The 21183-nt window shown below is 43.3% G+C and overlaps 2 protein-coding genes across 7 annotated transcripts in view; one reads left to right on the forward strand and one right to left on the reverse strand.

Annotated features, from left to right (window-relative positions):
- pcbp4 (poly(rC) binding protein 4) overlaps positions 1-13210 on the forward strand; it is a 59521-nt gene extending 46311 nt beyond the window's left edge. The window contains exons 10-14 of one of the 2 annotated variants that reach the window (XM_019868591.1): positions 1511-1552; positions 1633-1708; positions 2885-2934; positions 9453-9664; positions 11899-13210. In XM_019868591.1, the coding sequence (XP_019724150.1) occupies positions 1511-1552; positions 1633-1708; positions 2885-2934; positions 9453-9664; positions 11899-12244 (726 nt within the window). In that variant the 3' untranslated portion in view covers positions 12245-13210. The remainder of the gene's footprint in view (positions 1-1510; positions 1553-1632; positions 1709-2884; positions 2935-9452; positions 9665-11898) is intronic. The other variant, XM_019868592.1, reaches the window with a different exon arrangement.
- A 1873-nt stretch (positions 13211-15083) lies between these two features.
- LOC109515009 (dedicator of cytokinesis protein 3) overlaps positions 15084-21183 on the reverse strand; it is a 69489-nt gene continuing 63389 nt past the window's right edge. For 4 of the 5 annotated variants that reach the window (XM_019868540.1, XM_019868538.1, XM_019868537.1 and 1 more), the window contains 6 exons: positions 20052-20133; positions 18810-18925; positions 18625-18709; positions 18428-18550; positions 18157-18239; positions 15084-17525 (listed from right to left, as the gene is read on the reverse strand). In XM_019868540.1, coding sequence (XP_019724099.1) covers positions 16911-17525; positions 18157-18239; positions 18428-18550; positions 18625-18709; positions 18810-18925; positions 20052-20133 — 1104 coding nt within the window. In that variant the 3' untranslated portion in view covers positions 15084-16910. The remainder of the gene's footprint in view (positions 17526-18156; positions 18240-18427; positions 18551-18624; positions 18710-18809; positions 18926-20051; positions 20134-21183) is intronic. The other variant, XM_019868539.1, reaches the window with a different exon arrangement.

The raw sequence follows: 21183 nt of genomic DNA on the forward strand, positions 1-21183 counted from the left end.
GTATAATACGATAAATAAATCAAGTTGTTGACAATGGTGCCTTGAGATACGCATTTGATTTGTTCTCAAAACACTCATTTCGCAAGTCATCTTTGCCCATTGAAATGAATGGAAATGCCAATAATCCGTTCCAGCCTTCCCACTGCCCAAAAAAAAGACAAATTGATGTAGTTTGTAATAGAATTACATAAAATTGGAGCACAGTAACAACATAACATAAAAAAATTTAAAAAAAAAATTGTCTCACATCTACATCAGTTGAATATCCATTGTGCTGCTCTTTCTGGTGTGCTCGCCTTGGCCACCTGGGGCAATACAAGACATGCAGATGATTGTACTGTTAATTTCGATGTCTCAACTACTCTCAGCTCATCAGTACGACACTAACATTAGTCATTCTTTGCAGAGGATGAAGAATAGATGACTATGAGTGCTGTTATTTTGTCAATACACACATATATAATCACTGGATGTTTTTTATGGAATCTAATCATATAGAACACGTTTTCCCAATGAAAAAAAAACACATTACACATTGGGGTTTTTTTTTTGGGGGGGGGGGGTTGGAGACACTGGAACAGATTAATGTAATTCCCATTCATTTGAATGGGGAGGGATGCTTTGAGATTCAAGTGTTTGGAGTTACAGGCATGGTCCAGGAAAAAATTAAACTCATATCTCAAAGCACCACTGTAGTTAAATGCATGCCTCTCTTTTTGTGCCATTCAAAAGTGAACGTTATTATCTTTGCAAATTTGATTGCGTTATTTGCTGATACTGTATTTTACTGTGCAAGTGGCCAAAATGTTGTGCTGCAGTGGATGGATATTGTCATGTTTTCTTTCTAGACTCTCGCAAACTGTTTTGCTGTTTTGTTTTGTTTTTTTTTATTACCTTTGTTTTTTTGTCAACTACAGTTCCAAACATTTGGACTATTTCAAAACTAAAATGCATGACGTGGATCGGCTGACTGACAGGTTTAAAAAGATATGAATTGCTCAATGATGACCATCCTTCTTCTGACACTGCAAGTGCACCACAACAATAGAACTTTGCCACACACTGCGTTACAAAGGTTCTGTCATTTTGACTTTCCATCCATGCACCAACAGCAACAACCATAAAATAAACCACGTGAGCTAAATGCCAACATGATTGCACCTTTTCTCATGTACAGCTCAACTAACAGTCTTTGAACATCACAAGCTAAATCTTTCAAAGATGGCTCTCAGAAAAGCCCATTGAAGAAAGTGGGTGAAGCACACTAAAATGTGTGAAGCACAACGCGATGGCGGATGAGAAGCATGCTAAATGTAGTTTTTTGTGGCGTTTGAAATGTCTCATGGAAATGTAGTGTAAAGGGTGCAAAATCTCAGGTCGGAAAAACACCAGTTTGTTGCGATGGGCGTGTTGAGCGGTGAGGCTCTTCCAGTAAGAGTGCACAGTCATTGCCCGCCTGCTGCCTTTTATTGCTGCAATCTATTTAATGCAGGATGATGCTCTCTTGCAGGCCTACACTTTGCAAAACCAATATGGCATTCCACACTCGGAGGTGAGTGGATACAATACGCTGAGTGGAAACCACCGTTAAAGGGTGGACACCTTCTAATGCTCACCGTACTCCACTTGCAGTTGGCCAAACTCCATCAACTGTCCATGCAGCAAAGCCTCAATCCGGTGGCTCAGCCCGCTACAACGATCATCCCTGGTATGGACCACAGCATCGCCGAGCAACTATCTCTTTGCTTTTCAAAACTGTGTTCAAACGACTGAAGTAATCATTTCAATGGGAATCTCACCCTAATATACAAATAATGAGATGGGATTTTACAATCTGCCAGTGGCCGCTTGGAGGCAGATAGAACTGCGGCATTAAAACAATGCAATAATAAAATATAATTGATCCGATTTTGTTGTCGGATTGAAATGATGGATTATTTTCAATCAATTCATTTCAGTGCAAAATATTTGTCCCCCGATTGCTGTTTATTGTCAGATTATTGTTGTGGATTTGAGGTTATAGCGACACCAACGACACAACAATGAAGCAGTATCACTCCAAGGGGAGTGATGGATTCACTCGTGTTTTTCTCAATTTGAAAAACACGGGTTTTTCCAAATTGAGAGCTACTTCTTGGCTTCTGATTCAAAGGGAGAGTTTCATATTCACTCACATCTGAGCCTGCTTCAGGTTTACATGTAAATTTGAGACGTGTTATTTTGTGACTGCAAAGAATGGTTATTTTTGTCACACAAAAAAAGGGATACTTGACTTATTTTGCTCTTTTCAGCAGTACACATTTACATTTTGTCTTGAATGAATTTGAACACGTCATTATTTTTCACGTACAGTTCACACCATTAGAAATGCATTTTGCCACTTGCTGTGGACTGAAAATGACGTCACAGTTGCTCAGCAGATAACAACCAGTCACAGACGGCTCATGTGACGTTCGCAAACTCAGCCGCGATTGGTCGTTACTTGAGCCCTGAGCACATGTGATGTCATTTTCAGTCCGCAGCAAGTGGCAAAATGCATTTCTGATGGTGAAAAATAATTAAGATATTAAAGTCATGATAGACAAGATAGTAACTTTTTCCTGCTGACAGTGGTGGGAATTAGTAAAGTATCCCTTTAAAGTGACAATTATTGATTTCCATGAAGTGCTCATGATTCAGTTCCTGGTTTGCTCTGTTACACGACAGAAAATAGGGAAAATGTCAAAGTAAAAGCGGTTGCTTGCAAATGTCTCTTTCGATTAAACACAAAGATAGTTAGGCTGCTGTCACGAAGGACTACAGAAATCAGAATCGTGACTTTTGAGAGGCTGAAATCAGAGGATTTAGACAATTGGAGTTTGATCCTCATGCATTCTCTCGTCAGGGATGGACGCAAACACTCAGACGTCTCAGGAGCTCCTTATTCCCAATGATGTAAGTGAACCTTTTCTTTGTCTGATTGATCTTGGTGTTATGACTTCATATTTGGCCAGAAAACACGACTCCGCTACCCCCTGCGTACTGATGTGACTTGAAAAGAGATGGTTCCTCAGCACCGAGGTTCCTCGCTAATTCCGCTCATTATTTTAACCTCAGCTTAACCCAAGGTTAAAGGGATTTGATCTGATACGGATCCTTTTGCGTGACTGTCTGGGCTGCATTGCAGTGTCTTCCAGTGGCTCCCGCGAGTGTCGTGTAAATCCTCTCATGTTCCCTGACCTACTTAGAAGCTGTCTGCTGTCAAAACAGCCAATAAGGAAGCAGACCAACATCCTTTCCCTCTTTGGTTAGCCAATCTGAGCGCACAAATCGCAGCCCTTTGATTCACTTCATCATCATTTATTCTAAAAATAAATGTTAAAAAATAACAAAAGGAAATCTCACTTTGTGAATGTAATGCTAACCTACTACAACATCGAGCGTGAGAAGAAACCCATCGTCTTGGTAACAAAATGTTGATAAAAGATTAAAGGAGGAGTCTGCTTGGTTTCTTTACATTTGGCTTAATCCCATGAAAGGATCAAACCCACCATTGTGTTGCCGCATCTTTCTCTGACTTTCCTCTGCCGCAAGCTCGCTCCAGCTCACGGAGGGAAAAAGTCTTTGGAAATTGGGTCACAAATAAGTAGCTTCAAAGGGTAAGAGTTTACTTTTGGGTAGATGCGAACTGGGAGGTCATTGGGGATATCTTAAGTGAAGAATTAGCGATTATTTGCATTTAGCTCTAAATTACAGCTCACTTCACCCCCACCGAGAAGAATATGTTGACATATTTGATTAATTTGCAGGTATGGTCACAAAGAAAAGCAATTAAATATATTTTCGATTTTGACAATTCCAGGAGTTTTGTTTTTATCTGATTTAATATCCTGTATTATAGTTTACAAAACAGCTATTGCTGACACCAACGACTGCATGTTGTTGTATTGCATCTTTGTGAGGGATGTGTTTTTTTAATGGGAAAATTGTACTTTACACTGCACTTTATGAAAACATACAATAACGTAATGACATAATATTTGGTTCTGTCTTATATATTTTTTGGGGAATGTATTATCCAATCGAGTATTCCATTGATCACCCAGGGAATTTTTTTTCCCCCAGCCCTATGACATCTAATTAAAAAGAATTACACAATGTTTGTCGCACACGCTGCTCATTCTGGTGTGCGCCCTTTTGCCACCTGTGGGCAGTATAAAACAGACATGTGGATATATTGTCATGAAGGTGCAGCTCCTCTCTCAGCTTCTCAGGACGGCAATAATATTAGTCATTGTTCCAAAAGGATAAAGAATATACACCAGGGAATATTGGGATTTGGTCTGTTTACGTGTTGAGGTACCATTTGTTTTTCAGATGTCCGATGCTAATACCGCCACATAGATTCTAAATGTTAGGAGCTTCCAATTGAACGTTAGCATTCAGGTTGCGGAGGCTATGCGGTTGTTTCAGATGTGTAATTCACTTTGTTTTATGTTTAATTTGAGAGTAACTTTCATCTGAGAGTGGCAGTAAACATCTATAATCCTTTTTTGAAGTATACTTTATGGCATCTCCCAAAGTGATGCTTTTTGTGAAGTATGCATGTCACGGCTACAATCTAGCGCTCAAATTGAGAGCTTGTGCATGCAAGTCAAAGTAAAACGAACCAAAAAAAAAAGGAATTCTAATTTAAAGCTTGAAAGCTTTTACCATGAACATCTCATAGGGACCACTGTACTATTTTTTTTTTCTGTCAATCAAAATTGGCAGGGCTGTTGACAACACTTTACTACCCTGTGGTGGATCAATACAAGACATGTACAGTATTTTCATTTTATAAGGACATTAAGCTTCCATCCCAAGTTGACAGACAGAATTTGAACCACTCCAAAATTGAGACACAAGAGACTCAACTTACAAGTCGTTTTGGAAATCAGACTTTTTTTTTTTTTTTTTTTTTTTTTTTTTTTTTTTTTTTTTTTTTGTGGGGGGACCAAATTTTTTGCTTTGACTTGTAAGCACAGATTTGAGGTCTGAGCGCTGTATTGTCGCAGGACGTTAGTGGCCACTGTGGTGGCCGTGCCAGAACTGGCACTAGCCTGCTATATTCATTATACAATTCATCAAATTCAGTGATTATTTTTAATATTCATTTTTGCATGTGATATTTTCTTTTTATTGTATAAAATCGATTTTAATATTGAAAATTTGACATTTTCTGGCCTTTAGTCCTTCCTAACATGAGAAAAAAAATACTGAATATTAACCATTAAAAAACCAGAAAACGTGTTGATTTTTGTACACTCCTGGTTGGGCCAGTGTCAGTGAGTGGTCACTTCATGCCCCCGGCTTATGGCCCACAGTTAATATGGAAACCTGCAGTGAACTCAACCAAACACACTTAACAATAAGCAGCAGTCGGTCAAATAATGAACAAACATGATAAAAATAACCAGCTGTCAGACGACAAGCTTAATGCTGACATAAATAGCATCTATGTTGCAGTGTTTTAACCATTTAAGCACTGGACCGAACACAAGCGGTGCTGCAAGAACATATCGACAGACAATAACAGTCATCACACTTATGCGGGATAGTCTTTACCCTGTGCGGAGAACGACTGACGTTAGTTCTGTACTGATGAGCTGAGAGAGGAGTTGAGAGGATTTAATGAAACATTATTAGTCGTAGGAAGTATTAGGAAGGACACGCCATGCTGTAATATGAATGGCTGTTGTATTCAGGCAGGACTGCTTAGTGGGATTCATAAGTAATGCCTCAATTGGTGTACTGTATATCCTCGGCCTGCCTCATACTGTCTGCAGATGACCAAGAATGGCACACCAAATGCAGTGTGACAAAAAATGCTGAATTCTTTTTTATTCCATTTAATTGGGTCTTATTAATATTAAATTGATTTGATAAAGTACAATAACATGGAGTGCTCCTTTGCCTCATCAAATGTTTTGGGATTGAAGGGGGGCTGGAAAGAATTAATGGCATCTTCATTCATCCCAATGGGAAAGCCTCATTTGAGAGAGTGTTTTAAGATATAAGTGATGATAGAAGAAATGAAACTTGTACCTCAAGTCGCTCCTGTTTTGCTACCTACAGTTTGCCCTCGAAAAGCCCAGTAAATTCTAGACTGCGCCTTTTGAACCTTCCACCTGTTTATAAAGGAAAAACTCATTTTGCTCACCGTCTCAAGGAGCGGAGGAAAAACAAGCGCTAGATTGATGATTGCAGCTTGCACTGTTGTGTAGAGTACAGTCGCAAGCCTTCAGACCGTCAGCCACATTTCTAAAATACTCTGAAGGGTGTTTTTTTTTTCCTTGAACAAACCCTCACAGGGAGTGAGACAGTGCATCAGTGGAATGAGGGATATCAGTTCTCTATGTGACAGGAACAGCTGTAAGTTTCCATTGTTCCATTAACCCCCACTCCCATCACGCACAATTTGCTCCGTGCAATGAACACTGATGCACCGAGAAAGTGCTAACACACGGTGAAAAGGATAGCGTGTTTAAACACTGCAAAGAGTACAGAGTACAGCCAGAAGAGAAACGGCTGCTCAGGCTCTGCCATCGTATCCTTCTTCCTGCCTCCCCTCCAATGACTAGCTCAGCAGGAAGTGGATGACACACTGTATACAGCAGCAATACGCTTGCAGCGAGCATTGTGTACACGCTTGTGTAGGGCTAGGCAACTTGAATGATGGAGGGAGCCACAATTTTTCATCAGCGCTACCGGGGCACCGCATCATAGTGCACCCTCCTCAACCAGGTGTATAAAATTAAATAAGAACAAAATACCCTCCAGTATGTGCATATGTCGGATGGTTGATCAAATCAATGTATGGAAGACTAGCTTCATATGTTTTAAGGCTCAAATGCATATTCTAAAAAATCCTCAAAGGCTTTGAAGTCAACAAAGAGTAACCATGAACTGTGTTTTTTATTCCCCTTGTGCAAAGTGCTCTCTTGCAAAAAATTATTATTCAGAGATGGCACAAAACTGCTGAACAGCAAACCAACATTAATTGCAATGACGACATTTGTGCATGCTTTCAAAAATCAACTCACTTGAAGATTTTGAGATTATTTAATTCTATAGTGTTTGTCCTACATGTAATTCAAAATCCCCCAATTATTAGGCGGGCTGTGTGAACACCGTGTAGTCAAGGGCAGTAAAGTTCATCCCCAATGTGTCCGTCTGCATGGTGAGTCCGCCATCTGTCGCAACGGCCACTTCTCCAACCCATCATATACATTTTTGTAACACCATTAAGCGTTGAATATATCCTAGTTTCTGGTGGAGTAAATTTAGTAACTCGTGCTCATGCACTTCAAACGAACTGTCAGCGGTTCCTGGGAGGAAAAAAATAAATCACTGTCGTTTGTGTACTTTTGAGATCAGTGTTGAAATGGTGACTTCTTTCATGGCTAATGGTGTCTCGAAGCAAACTAGGCAGATAGGCTTGCATTTAGATTCAGTGCACTTAAAATTTATTTTCTGCTTTATCCTGAAAAACAATATTTTCTTGATCTACCCTCGCTGTTCTCTGATACACAACTAGGGTTGTGAGGATGCAGGCAGTGGTGTGCGATTTAATTGTGAACACGGGTAGTACAAAAAAAACAGTAGTCTGTGACAGTAAAAAAAAAAAAAAAAAGAATCAAAAGGGCCTGTGCCGCCTGTTGCCCATCCCCGCTCTTGTGCTTTTCCAAGGAATGCCACTGTCATTTGCACCAAACCTGCTGACAGCTGGCGTCTATTGACAGCTGTCGTGAAAGGCCAGAGAAGATTGCGAATCTCAGTGGGTGGAGGTGTTATCTGCGATTTGGGCTCCGTGCTGGCCATTGTCTCCAGAGTTACTCTTTTTAGGCAGCCTATGGTCTGCGTCCCTCTCTACCCCCCGAGCCAAGAATAGCCAGACAGACGGAGCGAGCGGACCGCCGTGTGACAAATCGGTCTTTGCCCGACAGGCTGCTTACCTCTCTCGAAAGGAATGGCAAACGCAGGAACAAGCGCGGCATGGGCGGCGCGTGTGTTTGTGTATTTCGGCCTATGCGTCAGGCGCCGCTAAGCTGCCAACACACACACACACACACACACACACACACACACACACACACACACACACACACACACACACACACACACACATATTTCAAGTACTCCATCAATGTCTCCGCCCCAACCCCCCATCCTGCTATATAGCTGCCACTGAGCTCTGGCACTCTGCACTTGAGCTGATACCCACCCTCTGTCCAATGTCTATTGTTGGGAGTAAGCCGGGCTCCACTTTGGCTGAAACACGGCACATGCGCACGTGTTTTGGAAGTCGACACGATTCCAGTCTCCAGCTGTCTGGGAAACGTCTAATAGATATTTGAGTTGTTTCTTCCATCATGTTTTCCATTAGTGTGGAGATGCGTCTCACTGACGTTCATTTGGGAAGTGATTTGTTTGGGAAGTCGCCGCCACTCAGAGAAATCAATAAGCTTTTAGCCACTCAGATTAATGAGAGGCAAATGTGCCTTCTGTCTTCTCTTTGGCCTGTGCACACTCAAAGGCAATTAAGCCAGGTCCCGCAAGGGTAAAAAAAAAAAATGCTTTTGACATTCATGATGGATGGATGGATGAGCAACTCACTTGAGGACAAACCATGTTATTGCAATAGTTGAAGTGGTTTTCCTGATGTCTGCCAATTTGATTCATGATGATAGTTTCCAGCTGGGATTCGTTGCATTTTTAGGTGTCCGTCTGCTTTGTCCACCACGGAGGCACATCCCATACTGTATGTATTTGGGGCACGTTATTATTTTGAGGATTTATAACAGTGCTTGCGAGACCATCGCGGACCTAGAATACAACTGACCCAATTCCAGTTTTTAAAAATGTGAGCCGTCATCGGTCGGATTTCAGATACGAGGGCTGTATGGTGGCAGTGTGCTCAATTCCACCCACTTGACAAAAAAAAAAAAAAACAGCAATTTGACAGATATTTACTTCAAAAAAAGCGACTTCAGTAACAGTAAATCGATTAAATCAGGCAGCCGATTAATCTGTCGGCTCCCAGGTCCAACCCTGTGATCAGGGCAAACAATGATCAGACAACATAGCAATATTCCCAAGCATATATTCTTTACCCTCTGAAAATTGACTGACATTGCTGCATCTCACCAAGTCACTTCGAGCAGTTCTGCATGACTGTCATATTTAGTTGAAGCAGCTGCAATAAAATAATCATGACGCGCGAACTGTTCAATTATTTTTTTTATTCTCTGTAATTATAAAGTACAATATAGAGTGCTATTTTCCTCATAATTATTCACTGTATTTCTTTCTTTTTTTTAAATCATTGCTGCCATTACACCCAACAAACAATGGGATCATTTACAATTATACTCATGTCCTCCTTGCCAATCCTCCCCCCCTGTTATCCACCGAATCATCCATCTTTGCAGCACGTGAGCGCTCTGTCTCACCGTCGCTCTCTTCTCTCTCAGCTGATCGGTTCCATCATTGGCCGTCAGGGCACTAAAATCAACGAGATCAGGCAGGTGTCGGGGGCCCAGATCAAGATTGGCAGCCAGCTGGACGGGACAAGTGACCGCCATGTCACCATCACGGGAACCCCAGTCAGCATCAACTTGGCCCAGTACCTCATTACGTCCTGGTAAGGGCAAGCGTGTAATCGAATGAATCACAGAGTAAGTCTGGGGGGATGCATCCCGTTACAAGGGTCAAAGGTCACTATGTAGTCATAAGTGATAATGACCTACGTCCTTGCATGACCGGTAATTGACCCCCGGGGAAAGAGCAGAAGCACTGAGCTGTGTTTTGAAGCAATGAAATATTTAGTATGTAGCTCACATGGACATGACTCCGTTTTCCAGTTAGTCAACTAATGATCATCAATGAGATCACATAAATTGTTCTGTAGAAAAAAAGGTCAATGTTAAATTTTCCTCGTAAAGGTTTACTATGCTCCTCGGTAAAAGTGTTTTAAAAGATTTGATTGTAAAAAGAAAACCTGCACATCTATAGAGGGCACCGCCAGTGACCTGAACCAAAGAAATTGCTTTGTTTCATTTGACCAAATGAGGTCAAACTTATCATGCTAAAACATGAAATTTATCACATAAAGGCATGAAATTTACCACGTTAAGAAGAGAAACGTATTTATTTAATATATTTAAGCCGATCACATGGGGGGGGGGGTGACAACAATACACTTCTGTACAGAAGAAATATTTGTATATGACATTAATATTTATGATTAATATTTCATATTAACCCTTTCAGGGACAGTGGTTACTACGGTGGGCAGCTAATCATGTTATCAGGTTACAGGGTGCTTGGGAGGGTTAATAAGGAAATTGTTTCACCTGATAAATCCAGTGAGACTCCAGATTGCTGTAATGAAAATGAGGTTGGCTTTTTTTTGTATGGTAGGAACAAAAAAGTAAAAAAAGAAAAAAGGGTTTGGCACTTGAACAAAAGCCTTCAATAAGGTAAGGCATGTTGTGTGTGTGTGTGAGTGGAGTGTGTGTGCGTGTGTGTGTGTGTGTGTGTGTGTGTGTGTGTGTGTGTGTGTGTGTGTGTGTGTGTGTGTGTGCGCGTGTGTGCGTGTGTGCGTGTATACCAGGATTATAAATGCATTTTCCCACAATTTCCCGACCAACGAATGAACACTGATGGGGTGATGCTGGCACTCTCGCACGCCTCTCTCCCACTTTGAAAGAGAGAAAAAACAAATCTTGAGCATTCCCTGAGTTTGAAATGGACACAGTGTGCAAAATCTGCCAGGATTTACAGCCCGCCCACCCATATGTCTGGTTACCATCCAAAGCATAAAAAAAATATTTGTTTAAAACATCTCTGATCTTTTTTTATTATTTTTTTTTATTTTGAAGGGGATACTTTACTTGTCAGAGCTCAAGTCTGTTTAAACAGTTTTCTTTTCTATTTAAAGTAACCACACAGCCTTCACTACCTGAATTTTAACATGCAATGGGAAGCTCCATAGGCACACGGGCTAACAATTAGCATCTACATGTTGGTGCTGTTACCCTCGAAGCGAGAAATATTTTAACACAAGTAGACACACCCTATAACAATACTAACATGATATATTCTTTATCCTCTGCGAGAAACAACACATTTTACTGCCCTACTGAGAAGTTGAGAGAAGAGCTTAGCCTCTAGTCTCGTGCAGTGCTGTTTATCCGTTTGTCTGTCTTACACTGCCCCCAGCTGGCCAAGTAGTGCACAAGTGAAGGAAAAAGTGTGATCAAAACTGTGTTTTTATAAATGATAGGATTATAATGGCATTTTTCTCCTTAAAATCACATCACGAACATTTCAATTTTTTGGGAGGCTGAAACTGATTCAAGGCATTTCATTGCAATGCGGAAAGAATGGAGAAAAACTGGAGTGCAAAGAACAAACTGGACTTTGGAGCCGTCATGTTATTCAGCACTACCAACTACAGGGCTGCACAATTCATCCAATGACACAATTGCCGTGATTAAATGAACCTGATCGTTAATGCCATTTACATTTAAAATGCAGACTCTGCTGCATATGTAATCGAGCGCCTTCTGAACTAGTAGTCACCAACCACCAGGGGGGCAAATGCATGGTTCAGACTTGGGCTCGTGCCTCGAATGGGATCAGCATCTGTTGAATGGACATGTTGAATATATGCTGGAATATTCTTCAGTATTCTCCTCTTTTAGATTCAGAAGATTCATTTTGGATTGACAACTGAAAAAAAAATGTCAAGTTTGGACAACAACAGCCCAGTTGTCTTTGTGTGTGTACCCGGCTTATGTGTCTGTGTTGGAGCAACCGAATAATTCCCTGTCCTGTCTCTTTGACTGTGCACGCTCCCGTCTGCCCTCGCAGTTTAGAAACGGCCAAATCCACAGCGCAGGCTTCCACCATGGCGACTCCCGTTGACCTCAATATGGCCTTCACCCAGCCGGCGTCCCAGGCCGCCTCGCCCGCTCCCACCTTGGCCACCGTGGGCGCCTTGACCTCGGCTCATGTCCTGGGCGCCCCGTACGGCGCCATGCCCCTCTCGGGCCTGTTGGGGATGAAGTCCGTCCCCTTTCTGACTCTGTCCAGCCCCGCCCCGGCCGTGGCGGTGACGGCGGCGCCGTCCCACACCACTCTGGCGGCCTACACGGCCAAAATCTCCTCAGCCAACTGCATCAAAAAGCCAGAGAGACAGAAGTTTGCCCCCTACTGATGACACCACGTGGAGCCGACGGAAGGACCGATGATGTGGAGTGTTCTTCCCGCAATCGCCTGATGTAGCCATATCCCTCGGCAGACATGCCCTTGACTTTGATTCTGCAATGCACCAACAGAGAAGAGACCAACGGAATAAAGCTTTTCAAAATCATTTACAGATATAAAAGTCAAATGTGAGTTTCACGTCAATAGATGGGCTGCCGTCGTCGTCACTTCACTGTTATTGATCTTTTCAAACGTGTACAAGGGCTTGAAGCTCATCTGAGAGACACATGTCGAAACACATTTTTGCATGTGTGTCTCACGTCGGAGGTCAGCCATAAGTATTTATCCTTCAATAATTTGTAAGTTATACTCCAATGAGAAAATACGCGACTGTATGATGCTTTTATACAATGTCTATGTTTGCCTCTGGAAGTTTTTCAAAAAAAATGTGTAAATGTCTGGGGGGATTTTCTTTTTAAGGTACTGTACTTGACTGTTCAGTGTTTCATTCATTTTGTTGGATTTTATTTTGATTGTGCACTCGTTTAATCTTTATTTATTAGCATTGTTACATGTATTAAAAGTCTTTTTTTCCTGACGTGTTTGATGTACTTAAACTCGCCTTTATGTTCAGGATGCAGTGGAGAACACTTTCTCAACTGAATCAGGTGGAGTCACAAAAACGTTTCCAATCATCACATAGCGGCTTGAGCCAGTCCCACTTCAGATCGCCTGTTAAAACAAGTGTGTAATCATTTAGGCCAGGGTTCACCAACTGCGGTCCTCAGAGGCCCCTATTTTTGCATGATATTTCCCTTCTCCAACATTGATTCAAATTCCCTTCAGGATGGTTATCAGGCGTCAGCAGAGCTTGCTGGTGAGCTGATCATTTGAATCAGGTGTGTTGGAGAAGGGAAATATCAAAACATGCAGAATAGGGGCCCCCGAGGACCAGAGTTGGTGACCCCTGATTTAGAGAAGTCCTTTGCTCAGCTTGGGAAACAAACCCTGCTCTGTTTCAAGTGGACCAAACAGTGTAGGTGTGACGATGTGTCCACATAGGTTTCATCAAAGACTGCTACTGCTCTGCAGATTGACTGTAAAAACAAGCAACTACAGACTATCTTCTGAAATGTTTTCATTCACTGGCAAGAATTTCGGTTGTTTGCGAATCAATTTAGGCAAAGCAAACGTAGCACAACATTTGGATTTGACCAAAGTACCAGCACAATACACAACACCTTTATTTGGTCTGTGGGCACGAAAAAGATGGTAGCCATTGGTGTAAATATCTTCATTCGTAACCCGTTTTGTTGGCCATGTTTCAAATTTTAAAATATTACAAGAATGTCAGCATCCACTGGTTTCCCCCATATCGTGACCAAATCCATTCTTAATGGCAAGCTGCGTACTTTGAGATGAATTATGAGACCTGACAATAATCAGAAGGATTCTCAACACACTGCTGTTGCCATGTCATGGGCCGCTCTGAGGCGGGTATCCTTGCAAGGCATCTGTGCTACTTATTCCTTGTCGACGCTTGGCGCTTTCTCCAGATTTTATACTGTGGATGTCGCCGATCTTCATCCCGGTAGGTGTGGCCTTTGAAGGCTTCTTTGTGAGGTTTGTGTTTGCGATTCTTTGTTACTTCACTGGTGTTAGAAATAATAATAATAAGGCATCAGATTTGTATGGTGCTTTTGTGGACAATGGACACTCTAAGCTAACAATGGAGACATTATTCAGGCACTCGCACATTCACACTCTTGTGGTGGTAAAGTTTGTCTGTAGTCACAGCTGCCCTGGTGCAGGCTGACGGAAGCCTGGCTGCCAGTGTGCACCTTATGACCTCTTCGACCACCACCAAACACTCACACCCAGCTGCACACCAGTGAGAATGGCACCGGAGCCTCGGTGGGTGACGTGTCTCACACAAGGACACAACAACATGTGACTCGGACAGACTGGGATTTGAAAACTGGACCCTGCTGTTCGTGGACGACCCGCTCTACCTCCGAGCCACGGCCGCCCCCTATAAATTATTCTGTGCTGGAAGGCACTGCCTCTGGCGGACAAAAGGGATGAACTCGAATTTATCATGTTAAAAAATGAAATTCATCACGCTGTGCCTGAGCATATTTAGTAGTTGAATATAGCAAAATATGAGATATGACAAACAAAATACCCCAAAAGTGTAACATTGCTGGTTGAGCAGGATAGCTGAAATTTTAGGTTGGTTTACTCCCCACCGGCTTTACAGACAACATAAATAAAGGACATGGTCAGTTTTTGCAAAAATATTGGTGCTGACATTTTCCTCCAAACGTGGAATGATCTGGCTGCACTCTTAACTACGCAAACCACACCTCTGTTCCATCAATCTAACAGAAGGGCAGGATTGCACATTTAGGGACACGTGGTGCACACAGAGGTGATTATTCCCAGTGTTAGTTTTTTTTTTTTTTTACTCGCAACTGGAGAAGCAAGATGCAACCAATGTACAGACACACTGATTGCGTTCGAAAGCAGATCGTAATCGCCACGACTCATTTTATGACGTGCATCCTGGGGGGGGGGATGTCAGAGGTACAGACAACATCAGGTTTTGATCACGACTTCATACACCACCACAACGGGCTTGAAATAACAACCAACAATGTTTGATTGAAGGACAGACTTTCAGGTTTAATTCTTCAAAAGGATATGAATTACAGCCATTATGCAGAGTACCTCCCGTTTCAGGAGCTCAAAAGTATTTGAACAAGGACTTGAATACTCATACCGCCGCCTACTGGTGAGGTCAGGCTACTTCGCTTAGCCGTGCAAAGACAAAGGGGGTGCCAGTTGGGGATGCTGATAAAAGATTGTCTTTATTGTTTGGCATCGTTAATGAATTCCATACCACAGCAGTTATGGGAGTAGGAAAACCACTTTTACAACCAAACACTGTCCGATCATGCTAACACCATATGTACAGGAAAGCACATTGAAAAGTGTATAAATTATTTATATGAGACTCATAGTCAAGAAGGGTGGAGACGGCCACAGTCTAATGAATTCTTCCTTTTTCAAACACCGATTATAGATAGTTATCAATTACATTGATCTCTGGAGTACATGTATATACACAAAACCACGATAAACCTTTTTCGGGGGTGTCTGCATTAATTCTCAAAAATATCTCACAATACCGCGGTATGTACAGGAACAGAATTTACACTGGAAAATTGTAATCGTTCCGGTAGTTTTGAGTTTTGACTCATGGTGTAGTTCTCTTCTTCCGTCGATACTCGCATGGTGTTTCTCTCTTACCACAGGCTCATTTCCATACAGTACAGCAACGCGTGCGGTACGGGGCCCTTTGCAAATAAGCTCACACCACTGATGATCTCACATACAAAAATAGATGTCGTCTAGTCAGCTGGAAATGTGATATACAGTAAGACAAAGCCTCCGCCTGCCAAATTAAAAACCAAGGGATGAAGAAGAAAAAAAAACACCTCAACATCACCTTCCCAGCCACCGCATTGAAACAAATAACGCCCGCTCTCCGCCTGAAACACATCACTCGTATTCACGTCACAGGCCACGAGGAGAAGAGTCGCAGATAGGATAAAGAAATAATCGGCTCTACACCACAACCTGAAACCAAAGCAAAAAAAGAAAAACATCACAAAGTGGGTCCATTTTTCCACAAGGGAGTGAACACAAAGAAGAGCTTCCAGTTCAGATGAGAGGTCAAACTGTATGTGACTGCACTTAAGGCAAGTAGGCGATTCCAACACTTTCTGAGTGGGTCGGGGGCTTGACAGTGTCATCATCCAGGTTTAGCCCTCACTGCTTAACAGGATCTGATACGGTTAAGGAGAGGGGAGCAGAAAGCGTGACAGAGAAAGGTGTGAAGTGAAGAGTCCTTGCAGCCTTCATTCACGGAGAACATGACGCTTTTGGGGAGTGACTCGTTCCAGACAGCCTGTCACTCCACACTCCATCGCTTTAGGTCCTCAACAAAGCCTCAAATCCAAAAAATAATCTGAAGAATCAGGCCTGCAATTTGAGGTTTGCTGTACAAGTAGATCATCTGGAATACATTCACGTGGGTTTCCATACGCATGGTACGGATGGAGAATAGTCAGTCCCTTGAGATGGCGGTCCGACCTTCGCAACCCGTTCAACGTCTTAGCCGTGACACGGAAAAGAGCGCGTCATTCCAGTCATGAGACACTATTAAGGAGCACTTAACAGTGGAGTGGACATATGAAGCCTTTTGAAAACACGAGCGTGTAGCAAATTTATCAAAACAACAATTGCTGTATGTGAAGCGTTGAAAGCAGAAGAAGTCACATCACTGTGAATAACAACCACCTGACACTGCGTTGTGAGTTCATCCGGCACAGGCGTGATCATGGTCGCTAGACTTCACAAAACGGCTGTCAAATTATTCTCAAATGGAAAACATGCTCACAGACAACTTGTACAACTGTGTACAATCAAGATCTTTTTTCTGGCCTCTGAGTCGGTGGCTCATTTTCTATTTTAAACACGCCGGGGCGGCCAAAATGTGCGGCGCGCACCACCGTCGCCCTCACGCGCACTGAATGGAAAATGCAGCAAGGGACCATCCTCTCCTGCCGGACTTCCACTCAGTGCACATGAAGGGAAGACCCCTTTTGGGATCACTGCGTCTCCTCGTGCTCCTCACTGATGCATTGCTCCCAGGCGTGCTTGCCCTGCTCATCCCTGTGGCCGTGGGGGGAGTGGAAGATCCTGCGGGGCAGCGGAATGGGCTGAGGCTGCAGGTCCTCTTCCGGGATGCAGCCCTCCCTCAGGTAGGGCTTGGGCGGGATGGCCGGGGGCTGAGGCCTGCGATAAGGGATGTGATGAGGACCGTGGGTGGGTGGGTGATGGTGAGCGGCCGGCCCGTGGGAGTGGCCGTCCAGCCCAGAGTGAGCGTGAGCGTGAGCGTGAGTGTGAGGGTGGGAGTGAGGGTGCGAGGTGGGGCTGCGGTAGTGGAATGGGCGGACCGGGTCCACCGAGTCCATCTCTGCCGTGCCGTAGTGAATGTGCAGGTAGGAAGAGGCCAGGTACTCGTCGGGAGGCGACCACAGGTGGCTGGGCAGCGGCTCCAAGGCGTCATTCCTGATGGGGCCGGGATCGGGATACTGGCCGCTGAAGTTACTCTCGCTCAGGGATGAAACGCCGCTGCTGGCGCTGCCGGACAGGGTGGAGTTACTGCCCCCCAAAGCTGACTGAGGGCTGGTGGGGGAACCGGGAATTGGGTGGAGGGGTGACTGGAGGGAGACCAGGGACAAACAGAACTTGTTACAGAACGCGTGAAGAACAACTCAACCTGCATGGAGAGCCGCCATGCCTTCATCGTTGTGACAAAAACTGATTTGAGAAGTGCATTGATTAGGATGTTGCCACTGGAGATGAAAAGGGTGTTGTGGCAGATGACAAATGGGCATGTGTCGAGCAAGTGAACGCAAGGGGATGAAGAAAACCTTCTAACCATAAAGTTGATATTAAAGGCAACTTTTTTCGTGATGTCAAAATGAGAACAAGACAAATCGCGTCGAAACTTTGACCTTGTATAATGTAAAAATAAATCAATAAATAAAGCCACAAAAACCTCATAAAAATGTGAATGTGATTTTCGTTATTCATTTACTCCAGAAGGTCTGACTGGATCCATCCAATAATCCAGTTATCACCAACGCTATGACAAGCATATCTTCAAATGTGCTTCTGCAAATTCATCAACAGTGAAAAACACATAACTGATTTCAAAACAATGGTAATCATATTCGGCACATGATATAATTGAAAAAGGCTGCCCAAGATGAAATGTATTGAAAATTATGGCCCACCCTGTATATATAATTACACCTCAATATCATAATCCCCCTCCCACGTTTGTACCTTTCGAAGTGAACGCACAGGCAGGGCAGGTGGAGGATCACTGTTCTGGGAGTTAAATGCATCGCAGTGCATCAGGAAGTGTCCTAGAAAAAAAAAAATATCATGGATGACAAAGCTTCTTTTTTTAAAGCACAACCATGTTGATTTTCTATTTTCGGGTTCATACAGCCAAGCATCTGGCCCCAAATCAGGAGTTGGCAACCGCATGTTGACTCATGCTCTATATCATGAAAAAAGGGCTGTGCAAAACGTGCTGTAAACAGGACATTACCTGGTGGGAAAGATCGAGGAGGGACGGGGGGCATAATTATACCTCCAGAAGAAGTTGGCATGTAGGACACCTGGTCCCTGTTCTCTCCATCCAGGTTCCAGCTGTTGGTAGCATTCGGAAACACTGCAGGCAAAAGAAAAGGGTGATCATGCTTGCAAATAACACAAATGAAATATTTCACGAGGTTTGTGGTGCACCTTTCTCCGGCAGCGTCATGTGAGGATCTGCACACGGTTTGCAGGGGCTAACTTGTTGCAGTAAGGCACGCTGCACCTGGTTATTCTGGACAAGATGACAAATACAGTGTCAGAGGCTGTGCTGGTTTCGGAAATGGTCAGCAAAATGATTGTCTCTCACATGATCTGGACACATTCCAGCTTACCTGTCCGTTTTCTGCCATGTTGTAGTACATGGAATTGTTCGCCCTTTCACGATGGGATGGCAGCAGGATCATCACTTCCCTGTTGTGTTTGGCCTTGTCAGGCAAGGAGGGCGAGCCTGTGACGGGAAGAATCGGTACATGTAAAATGTGAAGGGGACGTAAGTGTATTGCTGCCACATAGCTGCATAACTCTAAAGTACTGTGAAAAAATAAGGCCAAGGGGCCTATTTTTGTTCCCAGCACAAGTCTAGCAAAAAGTGCAATCTAACTGTGAGCATGGGTGGCGTTTTCTTTCTTTTGGTGTTTTGCTAGACATGACACATTTGCGCCGTTGTGCGCCGTTGTGGGATGGAAGTAGCCTTTTCCCGGCCAATCCTAGCGGCATCTCTCATTTGGATTCAAATCAAAAAGGTCAGAGTACAGAACGCCCGAGTACAAATTGTGGAAACAGAAATAGACTCGCTGGATAAATCGCATTATACTACCGACACTTTGAGTTAGACCTGCTTTTTGTTAGGCTAAACTCTCGTCTACCTTTTGAAACCAAATCTGTGCCGGAGGCCGTGTCATAGAAAACAACCTCGTTTCCAGAACACCTAGTGATGCGCAGCACGGGCTACCAAATTCACACACGCTAAACTAGACCTGCTCTAGTACGAAAATGGAATTGCGCCGAGCGTAGTCTACTTTCTGTGACCAAATTAGCAGGTGTGTCGGGGGTCGCGGCAGCTCTGTGTGCCGGAACGCCCAATGAGGTGCAAAACGGCCCCAAAAATGCTAGATTGGACCTGTCCTGACACTAAAATAAAGTTGCGCCAGTTATTACGCCGACGACACGGGCAGCAGTCTACGAAAATAGGCCCTCAAGTGTTTGAGAAGAAGGCACAAACACTTGAGTGACCTGAACCAAAAAAAAAAAAAAAATTGCTTTACTTTGCTTTGCCGAACACGGAAGTCAAATTTATCATGATCAGTGATGTCATAAGTCTTTTTTTTCCCTGTTGTGGCAGCAATATGCTTTTATAAAAAGAACCACGGTAGATAAGCGTTATTCCATAGGGAAATAATTGAAGTGATGAAAAGGTACACAGTAAATGTATGTAGTGTCTGTTCAGTATACAGTTCATGCATAAGGAAACAGGATTATTGTTATTTATTTCCACAGTGACTGTCATACAATACACGACCACATCATGCGAGGCTATCGCAAAGAAGCATTTCCAACCAGATACAGTTACATACCTCTGGCACTCGAGGGAGCAGAGTTTATAATTTGGGAGGAGTTGGAACGTATCGAGCTCAGGCTGGAGGATGAAGGGCTCGGCTGCAAAGCAAAATACATGGATGAGGCAGGAATGAGATTGTCGTTCAGGGAATAAAGATAAGATAAGTTCCTAAACAGAATCTCGACAGCAAGTATGGGCAGTGTCAGTGTAGTGTGCTGTGTCATCCAGATCCTGTATTGGTTTTAATTGAACAGACAGGTCATCCCTGAAGGTTTGAGAGATGAGGCTGCTGGAGCACTGACATTGATAAGAAATCTCTACTTTTGCACAGTGGTGCCCTGAGATACGAGTGACCCAATTGGCGAGTTTTTCGAAAAAGAAAGAAAAAAACAGCCGCTGTTGGGTGATTCTTTTGTCCTTTTGCTTTGACTTGCAAGTGCATACTTGCGATACGGGTGCTGTATGGTGGCAGTGAACTCAACACCACCTAATTTCAAAATAAGACACATTTTGGAAAATGGTGAACAGTTAAAAAAAAAAAAGAAGAGGCTTCAAGATGATTATTGCCTCTCCCAGTTAAAGTTCACAGTCAAATTAAACATAAACCAAAGATTGCACTTGGTGTACTTAAAACAAACTTTTTGTCCACGAGCATAAGGCTAATACTAAATAGCATCTTAATGCGGTGCAATTGCAGATTGTGATACAACAGTGCAGCAACATATGGAGACAGACAACATAACAGGAACAGTAGGGTGGTCCACATTTTCATGGCAAAAAAAAAAGTTTGTCGGATTCGTCGGGCCGGGTCGGAATTCTTGTCGATACTATGGTACAAGGTTCTGTGCAAAATTTCATTCCGATCTGATGATATTTTCCCGTCCCGCAAAGCGGCCAAAGTTTCCACCATAACAACTGGTCTCAATAGGGTGAACATGTGTATTTTAACCGTGTATTTTGCCATGCGTGACACTGGCTGGGCTGAATGTTGCCCGAACGATCACCTCCTGACTAACTAACCATTCCATCGCTGCTCTCAGCAGCCGGAGACAAACTCAAACGCACGCCTAACACACAACGGTCACCTACTGGCGAGCTAATATCTTTCAATTGAAGTCGAGAATCGCCGGAATTCTTACTGGACGCTG

Source organism: Hippocampus comes, unplaced genomic scaffold (genome assembly GCF_001891065.2).
Source record: "Hippocampus comes isolate QL1 unplaced genomic scaffold, H_comes_QL1_v1.1 scaffold41, whole genome shotgun sequence".
Taxonomy (NCBI): domain Eukaryota; kingdom Metazoa; phylum Chordata; class Actinopteri; order Syngnathiformes; family Syngnathidae; genus Hippocampus; species Hippocampus comes.